General features: G+C 37.5%; 1 protein-coding gene across 1 annotated transcript in view; it reads right to left on the reverse strand.

Moving 5' to 3' along the window:
* The window catches only part of DOCK10 (dedicator of cytokinesis 10), a 190,322-nt gene that overhangs the window by 62,389 nt on the left and 115,618 nt on the right, over positions 1–12,315 (reverse strand). Inside the window, exons 22-26 of the mRNA XM_042458523.1 lie at positions 9,986–10,072; positions 9,370–9,462; positions 6,303–6,421; positions 4,783–4,852; positions 1,207–1,320 (exon numbers count right to left, since the gene is read on the reverse strand). Of these exons, the coding sequence (XP_042314457.1) occupies positions 1,207–1,320; positions 4,783–4,852; positions 6,303–6,421; positions 9,370–9,462; positions 9,986–10,072 (483 nt within the window). The remainder of the gene's footprint in view (positions 1–1,206; positions 1,321–4,782; positions 4,853–6,302; positions 6,422–9,369; positions 9,463–9,985; positions 10,073–12,315) is intronic.

The raw sequence follows: 12,315 nt of genomic DNA on the forward strand, positions 1-12,315 counted from the left end.
AGCTTTGCCTGAACATTTTGTTTCCCTTTCTGGTCCAAAATTGCACAGCTTGTATTGAAAAATGCTCAGCTGTTCCAGTTGACATGTAGTGGGTACTGTTTTTCCACAACTTTCCCTCCCTTCTTCCCACACCAGCCCCAAAGTTGCACATAATTAATCTGGTGCGAAAAGATGTTACAGCTGTCAACCAGTTGAGAGGGCTGACTGGGAGGAGGGAAGTTGCAGGAAAGTTGATAGCTCTTATTTGAGAGCTGGTCTCTAGCCAGGGCTGGGAGAGGGGAGCAATGCAGAGGAGAAACATTGCAAATAATCTAGTTTTCCCCAAAATATCCCTTCCCCCAAGCCTCAGTCTTTCATAGATATCCTGACTTGGAGCTGTCAAAGCTGTCAAAAGACTTTCTAGTTTTCTCTCTTCTCACCTGCTTTGAGAGCTGAAAGATCTTTTTCAAATCCTCTTGTCAGAATTGGTGTTTGGAAAGAGGGAAATTGCAGGACATTGTCAGCTGCCTAACACCTACAATTTCCCTGGAGTGGGGTGGGGGAATATCACACCTCCAGAGAGTGTGAGATGTAAAGTAGATGGATTTTTCCTGACACCCATTGGTACAGGGAAAATTGAGAATTACCATCCCTTATACAAACACTCAGCTTTGAATGACCTAAACTTCAAATTACATGCTTTAGTTTTAAGTCCTGAGTGCTTTCTCATAATGATGGGTGAATTTTAGATTACATCATCTTCTCTGAGGTTTTTCCGTGACAACTGTCTTTGGAAATCTATTTTAATGTTTCTTTGTTCTTAAAGAGCATTATCCATAAACCATTTATGGATGAGATGTGGATTTCCTGATTAAGCAAGCTGTCCTCTCACTTCAAGGTAGACAGTATTCATATACATATAATACACAATGTAACATTCTATACTGTATGAAAGTGTAGCATTTTGTCCTCTATAGAGCAAATAATTAAAACACAGCAGAAAACACCAGAGATGGGAAATACATGCTCTGCCAGATGCTGTTGGACTGCAGCTCCCTTCCTTCTTACTAATAGTCTTGTTTTCTAGGGCCAATGACAGCTACAGTCTAAAACATGGGGGGAGCTGATGACATCAATCCTGTTGCATGAAAGCTAAATATACACAAACTTTTCCAACACTTTTAGCTGGCGGGGGGGGGGGGTAGGGATAAAAAGAGGAAGATTCACCTTTAGAACATGTTTCACTGTCCTTTGTTCATTTGATTTCAAAAGGCCAGTCATGTTCTTGGCCAGCTCTTCATGAATTGTCCTTTCTTCAAATGATTTGGTCTTGAACACATACTAAAACCGTGGAGGGGAAGCATGATTTAATAGTATGAAAACAAAACAAAAAAAACAAAACAAAAGAACAAGCTGTAGTGAGAAAATTCATCCATACAACATTGATATCTGCTGAGCATTATACTTGATATAGCCATGGTCTTTCTATTAAAGTTAAGTTTTAATTAGAATTTTGCACCTTAATTTCATGTATCATGAATTAATTTCATTTTGTAACACCAAAAGGTTTGCTAAAAGCAAATTTCATTTCATAATGCCAAAAGTTAACTGCAACCCCCCACACTTTTTTTTAAAAAAAATGAGATTCAGCTACAATCCTAACTCAAAAAAAGTCCCAATGACTTCAAAGGAATTTACTTCTAAGTAGATATGTAAAAGAGTAGATAATGGGAAATGAAAAAGAAATTATTAATTATTGTCTTTGTTGAGTACTAAATGCCAGTTTTTGCCCACTGAACTATGAATTTGCACACGTCATTCCATGAATCATCTAAATTTATGATTTGGCATCATGCATATTCATTTAAATGCTGTCATAATGAAATTATGAACTTTGTGAATCATCAAAAATTGTCCAATTATTTGGCAGTTCTACATGTGAATACCATTAATGAAGGTCACTTAGAAGAACAATATGTTGGCTAGTTGCAGAAAAGGACAGGTCTCAGACAGCTTTAATATTTATGGGGAAGAGAAAAATTCCCTAGGTGTTGAGGTTTCTATGCAAACTGCAGCTGCTGAAACTACTTCCTTTGCACTGCTCAGCAGTAAATTAGACCGAGTTCCATGGAGCTTACTCCTAAGCTGCAGACCTATGCTGACCAATTTCCAAACAGATGTATATGAGATTGTGTTGTACTTTGAATACAAAGGAATTAGAATCTGTGAATAATTCAGATACTGCAGGAATCTGTGGGTTCATTAAGTTCTTTTCCCTGCTTTGTTTCAAAATGGTTAAACTTATGGGATTTCATATCAGCCCTGAAGAGAGTACCAACCCTTCAACTAAAAACTGTGTTAGTGTTTTGAAACAAAACAAAACCAAACTTTTTAAACAAATCAATAGGTAATTACTACTCTCAACAAATTGGTAAAAAACATGACCCATATGGATCAACGTATTGACCCATATAGATCAACATTTTATATGAACACCTGTCACCAGTAGAGGTAACATGTGACAGATGTAAAATTTACTAAAAGGGCCTAAAAATTTTTTTTGTACTTACAGAAACCAAAATCTTTTTTTAACATGTAATGTAATCACATTCAAAACATTCCCAGTGAGATAAAATAAACAATGAAATGTGGAACAGATACATTTAAATACTGAAGCATCACTCCTGCCAGCATGGAAGTATCAACAGCTGCATTTATTTTGCACATGCACCATTCTTTTGCTCTAAATTATAGCATTTAGCCAATCCAGAAATGCATGAAAATGCAGTGACTGCCATATTTAGTGTTTCTCCCCCAACCCAGTATAATATGGAAAGAGTGAGTACACTAACTATTCCACCCATGCTGTTCTGTCCACAATAAGCACTGAACACTATAAGAATCAACTAATTAAACAACCGCATATTCCTTTGGCATTTATATGTGAACAAATACTCAATTAAATCTACATCAATGACATTCTAAATTTAATTTGTATAATGGGATATGATGTCTCAAAAGAAATTATGTACTCTCTATGTTATGAAAAGCATTAAATGCAACTGAGCTTGTAAGTGTTTATTAATAAACATTTTTTAAAACACATGTTTCTTAGTTGGAATTTGATGGTACAGCAGATGCAAGGCTACTCTAGCAGCCTCATATCTCTTGTCTTATCCTGTAGTGGCTAGGGACACCCAATGATTAGCCCAACATCATTATGCCGAATGATGACATCATGTTTTGCACCAAATATCCTAAAAAGGGGAAGACAAGTGTTGTCACTTTGGCAGCTGATACATTTTTGACTGCAATATCATGTTTAAGCCATAGTGAAGTAATGATATAGATGGTGGTGACAATGATGATTGCATTTGTAGAGAATTTCTGAGGATTCAAAGAATTTAACATACATTATACTGTCTCATCCCCTACAAATAACACTCCGCAATGGCACAGTGTTGGGCTGATTTCTGGGCTCTTTTTAAATAAAGTCTCGATTTTCTAAAAATAATAATAATAATAATTAACCATTGGGCCTAAAGAAGAGTTCTGAAGAACCTGAAAACTCACTTTGTTTGTCACATTTTAGTGATCCCCAAAACTTTGAATTTTGTTCCCCCTCATCTCTGCTAACCTCCTGAATTGGAAGAATTACGTGTTGATATTCCAGTGTTTTTTTCCACTGAAGAAACTTTAGCCTCTACTCTGGGATGACTTGGAAAATTACCATAAACTGTAACTGTACTTTTTTTAAAGAGCTTTTCCCCCCAATGATAATTTAACCTACAATCTTATAGGCCTTGAATTGTCTGTCCAAGAATAGAGCTTCCACTCTGAAGGTCTCAGATAACGTTCAATGAAGGAGGACATTGGTACCCTCAATATCTCTTCCCAGCTTTTGGACAGGGTCAAAAAGGGATAGGTAGCTGAGGTGAGAAGGGCAAGGACCTGCACTTAAAATGCATCAAAAGAAAAAATAACACCAATAGAAAAGGGGAAAGTGTATGAAATTTTAGCTCCAGTAGCATTTCTGCTCTGTCGACAAGAGCAAAGCAGGCCACTGGGCACACCAGAACCTATAACATCACATGCATCCATCCATCCATCTCTTCCTTTGTGGCTTACAGTCTTGGTATCTCATTTTATCTTTAAAGATTGTTGTTCAGTGCTTTGAGTACTACAATATGAAAATATTTTATAATAATAGCAACGAAGAGAAAGGATTCTCTTGCTGCACCAAATTTGTTGAATATGTGAATACACTTCTGTGTTTTCTTAAGCTCAAGAGGCATTGTTAATAGCGCTGTATGCAAGAACTGCATACAGTTCTTGACGGTGATTCCCCCCCCCCCCACAATTCAATGGCATTCTTTAGTGAAAATTAAATGGAGGAGACAGAACAAGCAGTGCCAAATAACAAAAATAAAATTAAAAAGTGCAAGAAGTCATGCTGGAAGATTTTAAAATTTTTCACATACCATAAGCAGGTACAAAAGCACTGTAATTTAGATAATAAAAAGGGTTCTTGAGAAAATAACAAGAAAGCTAGGGAATATAGTTCAGCACAAGCTACTTCAAAGCACACTAAAAAGCTTTCAAGGGCACCTTTCTTATTAAAATTTACCATTGACATTCACTTGCTTACTTGCAGTACATTAACTCTTACAAGAGACTCAGCCAATAAATCACCAGCTAATGTACCCTTTACACAATATTTTTGTAAAATACCATAAGCAGAAGACTCAAGGATAACTGCTGAAACTAATGGAAACAAATAAACTGTGACTTAAACATACTTACCTTTACATATGACTGCACATATCTATCTAATTGTTCTTCATGGAACTTGGCAACAACATCAGTAAGAACCCTGTTAAAGTAAAAGTACTAACTATGATATAATATGATGATATAATACCATTTTCCTGTCTACAGCTCTTGGAGAGTGGGTGGGAATCATGGTACTCTTTAGCTGTTGTCAGGATGCAACTCCTAGAAGGCCTAAGCCAAAGCATAGCCAAGAATGCCGGGAGTTGCACTCCACCTGAATCAGAAGGGCCACATGATTCCCACACTTACCTTAGACATTCAGCACTAAACACAACTAAAAGTCAGAAATGCTAATCAATTAGACTGCTTTTCTGAACGAAAAAATAAAACCTTTTCTAATCTGTTTAAGTTGGCCAAATGCACAACATTCTGGGAAAATAAAATAGAATAACTAGATGTACCGAGCTAGAACCAGTTGTCTTGGTTTCTAGACTTTATCATACTCATCAGTTGGGATTCCAGCACTGCCATCTGCCTTGCCATCTGGCTTCATAACAGCACTACTAATAATAAGTAGTGCTCTACTCAAATTTTGCCTCTAATATAAAGCATTTCACAAAGGTGCTATGAAACTCAAGTGTTGGGATAGTCAAAACAGCCATCAACTTTCCATAGTTCAGGAAAGAGGAAGAAAAACAGCATTTTACATTCGATTAAAAGTGGGGTGAAGAGAGTTACAGTACAACCCAAATACAGAGTTCATGCCAGACTTCATAATCCACTTTGAAGTTTTGGCACCTTACAGTGAAGCCAGCCATGTTTTTAATCACTTTAATTTGTAATGCTCCTTGATTTTCAGTCTTGGGGAAATGGTGGGGGCTCCAAAACTTTAGCAAGGGTGCAAACCATGGAGAATTTGAAAGACCTGGCGAATTCACTGAAAGTGGGTGGAAAACCTTTTCCTTTTCAAGGCAAAATTACTAATTGAATAATCTTGAGATGTGTTGTGTAGAGGCACATTTTAAAGACAGTAATTCTTTCTCTTTCCTTAGATATCAATCTTTCTGTATCATAAAGATTATTAAGCACAGGAAAAAAAAAGTTTCACACTTCATATCAGCTCTGAAACAACTTTTTAAAAGGAATTATGATGGCATTGCCCATATTAATGTAAATCAGAAGCATACATTCTTCTTGGCCATGAGACCTGTGTTCAGTGTCTCTCTCTTCCAAAAGCTGGGGAGGCTACTGAGATGGAAGAGATGATTCTTTTAAGGCAAAAAGAGAGGTAGAAGCCTTTTGCTGCCCCAATCAGGATTACTGCTTAGAGCTTTCAAGTCCCTGTAGGAAAGGAGTGATCCTGTTGACCTCAACTGGCATTGGGGACAGGATGGTCCCTGTGGCAGAAATATCATGTGGGTCACATATCTGGGCCTGAGAAATTAATGCTGCCCCATAGTCAGATGTTGGTCATCCTTGGGGTAACAGAACTGAACTATGAAGAAAGTATAATATGCATCCATTTAAAAAACATACAAAGCAGGAGATACCTGGTCACAGCAGTTGTAACCTCATCCTCTTTATTCTGCACAAGAACCCAAAACAGCTGGTTCAGAATCACAGGAAGGAAATTTACAATCACAGAGATCTTCTCAATTTTAAGCAAATTCTATTGCGAAACAAAATAAAAAAAGTTACATGTAAAGGAGATGATTTTCTCACACAATAACACAATCACATCAAATCAGTGGAGTCATACATCTTCCCAAATGCAGTTTTACATATGTTACCTAAATTCAAAGGGATATTTTAAATAGTTATATGAAGACAAAAACTGAGCTGTGGAGTGAGTGGGTAGTGGGTAAAATACTGAACCTGGACAAGAGTGTTATGAATTTCAAATTATTTCCAGGTGTTCTCAACCTGATCATTATTTCTCAGCTTAACTAGTTTTAGATTTCAAGTAGCTTAGTCTCATCATCAGTTCTGTACCTTCTTGATGATAGCAATGAGTAATGATTCTTTTAATACACCATTGCATTGGTACAAAGGGCTACCTTTGAAGATTTTTTATGCTAGTGAAGGATGTGTTGTGTTGTGTGCCTTCAAGTTGCTTCTAACATATGGCGAACCTATCATGGGGTTTCCTTGGCAAGATTTGTTCAGAGGGGTTTGCTATTGCCATCCCCTGAGGCTGAGAGTGTGACTTGCCCAAGCCCATCCAGCGAGTTTCATGGTCAAGCTGAGAATCAAACCCTGGTCTACAAAGCCATAGCCAAACACTCAAACCACTATGCATGTTGGGCTAACTGGAAAATATTACATAGGCATTACAATGTGGTCACTATATTTCTATGCACAATTAAAAATACTGGTGATTACCTGGAAAGTTCTAGGGCTGAGATATCTGAGGGACCACATTCTCTCTCACCAGCCTGCCCAAACCATATTGATTTTATTTATCATGTATTTATTATTTATTTATATCTATACGCCATACCAGCTGATGTTTCCTGATTTACTTATGTTTATGGTGGAGGGTGAGGCTTATGGGTATAAAAGAAAATGTCTTCTCTGTGGTTGATTTTAGTCTTCTGGACTCTTTCTGCTGAACCTCCCCTTTTCTATGTTGTTTTGTCATATGATAAAGAGCCTTGCTGTGTAAGAACATATTAGCATCATTGGATGTGCTTTTTCTAAAACAATTTGAGCAAACATCAAAAGGATTGGATAAAAAATTTGTGCAAGTAAATAATTATCTATTTACTCAACCAACATTCTGGCTTCTTGGAAAAAGGCATATAAAGGATTTCTCCAGGTTCTGGAATGCTCTACTTGAGGAAAACAAGGCTGGATGCCTCTTAACTGTCCCAACTGTTCAAGTGGGCCTTTCAAAAAAAAGACATTGCTTGCTGCACACTGGGCTTTTCACTGTGTGGCTTCAGTATTTTCTTCACTGATGTGTTTTTATTTTTCTTAAGTATGCTTTTATTCATTTTATGTTTTTAATTATATTTATTTTGGCTTGCTATTTCACAGCAAGCCACTTTTGTCCTGTTCTTGGGACTAAAGGTGGGATACAAAACAAACAAACAAACATGTGATCAATAAACGGATGAATAGTATGGTCTACATATAACAAAAGCGTTCTTAACTTCTTGTATCTTTTGGACTAAAAAGACAGTTGGACAAGCTAATTTCTCCTAGTCCCAGCACTATATTGAAGAGTGAACTAGGGGAAATTTATCACAAAGGAAAAAGTTTAGTTCATAACATCTCCTCTTGCCACTTGCCCTATGTCCTGCAGCTGTTTGGGTAAGGAAAATTGAAAGAGAATGACATCATGATTCAGCTTTAGTTCTAAACCTGGCTCTTAGAAGCTAAATCCTTTGCAAATGCTCTTGAATTAAAGCATATATGAGTGGCCCAAGAATTCTGTTGGCCATGCACTCCAATATATATGTTTACCTTACTATAAAAATTATGTCAGCATTAGCAGGCTGAGAAGAAAGTTAAATTTAAAGGGGTAGTGTGATAATTATGCAACTGTGAGAAATAGTGCTTAGAACTGTAGAAACCTAGACTCAAAGGGATACCATAATTGTGAAGTCAAAGGCTTTCATGGCTGGCATCCATAGTTTTTTGTGGGTTTTTCAGGCTATATGGACATGTTCTAGAAGAGTTTATTCCTGACATTTTACCAGCATCTGTGGCTGGCACCATTCTCTGAAGATGCCAGCCACAGATGCTGGTGAAACATCGGGAATAAACTCTTCTAGAACATGGCCACAAAGCCCCAAAACCCCACAAAAAACTATGGATACCATAATTGCTTCTTTAATGCCCCAGCACTCATGTTATGGGAAAGATTTTGTAGATAATAACACAGACAAAAGTTGTACATCTATTTTCTGGAATGATCCTAAATTTTCTTGTAAATAGTGATGTCCCTGGTCACCAATATTGATTAAATCTTTCTTCTAAGTTGGGAGGGGGGGGGGGCAACTGTTTGTGGGGACAACTGTCAGGATTAGGGTCTGCATTCCCAGATCTTGGAGGCTGCACTGCTCCCTTAAAGGAGGAATTGTGTTTTCTCCCAATACTCCTCGGAGACTTGTAGGTAATTTTGCATGAGTAAGAACAAATCTTGCCAAGAAAACCCCATGATAGGCTTGACTTAGGGTCGCCATAAATTGGAAACAACTTGAACAACAACAACAACAATGAAGTGAAGACAATGGGTGGAATTCTGTTGATTAGTTCCCACTAAATTAGACCCATTGGATCTGTGGCTGAATAGTAAGTTAACACAAAGGTAAATCCCACTCAGCCAATGGTTCTACTCTAATCAAGACTAAAAACAGAATTCAGGTGAATATGAATTAGTTATGAGCTAAATATAAAATGAGTTAGTAAACATTTTAATGGGCTACTAACATCAGAGTTTATTTTGTTTAAATATCTTTTTCCAAGTTGTTATGCACCATTCAGAAAAGTATTGCTCATTATTATTGATCACCTTAAAAACAAGAAATAATTTAAACAATTGTTTAAAAAACAATTTAAAATGTAGCATTATTTAGACATCATTAGCCGACAAAGTTCTTCCATTAATACCTTGCAGGAGATGATAAAGTTTGAGGTAGGTGGCTGGGAGATATCCCTGTTCCTTTTTTGGCACTGCTGGAAAAATCTATTCAGATATGGATCCTACAAACAGCAAATATAAGCAAGAGCACTTAGTAAGATTATCAGCAATAATGAACTATCAATAACACAGTGGTAAAAGATGGATTGACAGTGAAATGTCACCGTAACTAACACCAGGCACTTCAGCATCAGTCCTTGGAATACAGTGGTGCCTCGGGTTACGAATTTAATTCGTTCTGCGGCCACTTTCGTAACCCGAAAAGCCTTCGTAAGCCGAAATGCCATAGGCGCTAATGGGGAAAAGCCGCGGTTCCCTTTAAAATAGCGCCAAAGTTTTTTCGTAACCCGAAAAAACATTCGTAACCCGGAACAATAATTCCCTATGGGATTTTTTCGTATCCCGAAAATTTCGTAACCTGGGTAATTCGTATCCCGAGGTACCACTGTATGTTATTTATGTTTGAATTAGACGAGACTATTTCCTCCTTTTATGCATATTAACTAAACATTCTCCTGATACCATTTCCATTTCTCTCATGCACACTGTCTTTCCTTAAGATAAAATAAAATAAAAAGAGCTTACCTGAGTATAAATCGTTGATACAACAAATGAAGACACCTTGAAGAGTGGCTTCCCACCATCTACCCACTTAATGTCACTTCCACTGTGCTGTAAACAATAGATACAAAAAAAAATCTCACAATTGTTTTACTGAATTCCTTAATTTACTGTACACAGTATGTGGTGACCATGTTGTTTTTGTGGCCTATTACATTTTATTTGAAATCTTGTGCGGTGCAGTGGTTCAAGTGTTGAGTGAGAGAGTAGGGTTTGAATCCCTGCTCAACCATTGAAACCCACTGGGTGGCTTCAACCAAATCACATTCAGAGGAAGCCAATAGCAAACCTCCTCCAAATAAATCTTCCAATGAAAGCACTATCACAGGACCACCATAGAGCAGAGTTGACCAGAAGGCACACAACAACAAACAACATTGTATGACAACCTGGGATATGAGCAACTCCATAGCCACTCAGATTAGTACTCATCTGTAGGTAACAATTTGAGGTGGAGTGAATTTACAGATGAGTGACCTAGCACTTTTCCTGGCTACTTACTGCTTTTAGCCACTGTTTTCATTTTTTAAAATGCTCTAGAACAGAGAGGAGTGCAGGTCACATATAACCCTTGAGACCATTTTTGCAGCCTCCATGAGTTTCCATGGTCCTGTGACAAAGGAAGGGAATATTTTTGTCCTCAAATGGCCAATAATGTTCTGAAGTCTCTGTATGAGTTCTGTTGGATGTTTTGCCATATTTGGCTACCTCTCATCTTTTTTTAGGCCTGGGCAGGCATTTTTTAATACAAATTATTATTATTATTATTATTATTATTATTATTATTATTATTATTAAGCTTTATTTATAAAGTGCTGTAAATTTACACTGGGCTGTATATACAATCAGTAAAAATAGAATAAAATAAAATAAACCTGCCATTCTACTAAAATAATTTAACAAAATACATATTAATACATCTTCTGCTGCTCCAGAGAACAGGACCCGAAGCAATGGATGCAAGCTACAGGAAAAGAGATTCCACCTCAACATTAGGAAGAACTTCCTGACAGTAAGGGCTGTCCGACAGTGGAACACACTCCCTCGGAGTGTAGTGGAATCTCCCTCCTTGGAGGTCTTTAAACTGAGGCTGGATGGCCATCTGTCGGGGATGCTTTGATTTGGATTTCCTGCATGGCAGGGGGTTGGACTGGATGGCCCTTGTGGTCTCTTCCAACTCTATGATTCTATGATTCTATATTAACATTAAATAATAAAATATAGCAAGCAAATAAAAATAAACTTACGATAATAATCAAGTGGTGTCTGGGAGCACGTCCCTGAACAGTATTATCTTTAACTTAGCTTTAAAGCTGGGTAAAGAGGTGATGAACCGTGCTTGGGAGGGAAGGAGGTTCCAGAAGTGAGGCGTAGCCAGTGAAAAGGGACAGATCTGGGCTGGAGAAGAGAAAATCCTTGGCTGGGACAACAGTTCTTGATTCCCAGAATGGAGGTAGCAAATGGGAAGGTAAGGGGAAAGAAGCTCTGATAAATAAAGAGAGCTCAGCCTATACAGAGATTTAAAAATCATCAACAGCAGTTTGTAATGGACATGGAAATGGACAGGGAGCCAATGGAAGGATGACAATAAAGGAGAAATACGGTCAAAGGAATGAGCAGAACTGATGATGTGTGCAGCTGAATGCTGGACAGAAATTAAAGGACGGAGATGAGAAGAATGCCCCACCAGAAGGAGGTTACAAAAATCTAGTCATGAGGCTATTAAAGCATGGACCAGGATCTTGGCAGTAGAGGCCAAAAGAAATGGTTGGATTTTTGCAATATTATAAAGAAAGAATCTACATGTCTTGGCTGTAGGCTGAATCTGGGGGATACACAACAGGGACGAATCAAAAATGAAACCAAGACAGCGGGCTTCCTCCACAGGCTGAATAGAGATACTGTCAATAAGAACAGAAAAGGAATACTGAATGGTAGGCTTCGGTGGAAAAACAAGAAGCTCAGTCTTAGACATATTGAGCTTCAAGCGCTGTTACCTCATCTGCTGAGAAAAAGCTTCAAGGCCAGAAGAAACTTGCTGTAGAAAATGACTGTTTGTTTTCACGCTTTTCATGTTTTATACTTCTTGCTTTAAAAAAGGCCAGTAAGCTCCTACTCTGTATGCCTCAAAACAGTCATTAATGCCCTATTGGCAATTTTGAGGGGAAATATTCACAGTATATATTCATAGCCCTTGACTCTCGACAGTTGCCTACCCTTGCCTTATACAAATGGGTGGGCATATTATTATTATTATTATTATTATTATTATTATTATTATTATTATTATTATT

Source organism: Sceloporus undulatus, chromosome 3 (genome assembly GCF_019175285.1).
Source record: "Sceloporus undulatus isolate JIND9_A2432 ecotype Alabama chromosome 3, SceUnd_v1.1, whole genome shotgun sequence".
Classification (NCBI taxonomy): Eukaryota; Metazoa; Chordata; class Lepidosauria; order Squamata; family Phrynosomatidae; genus Sceloporus; species Sceloporus undulatus.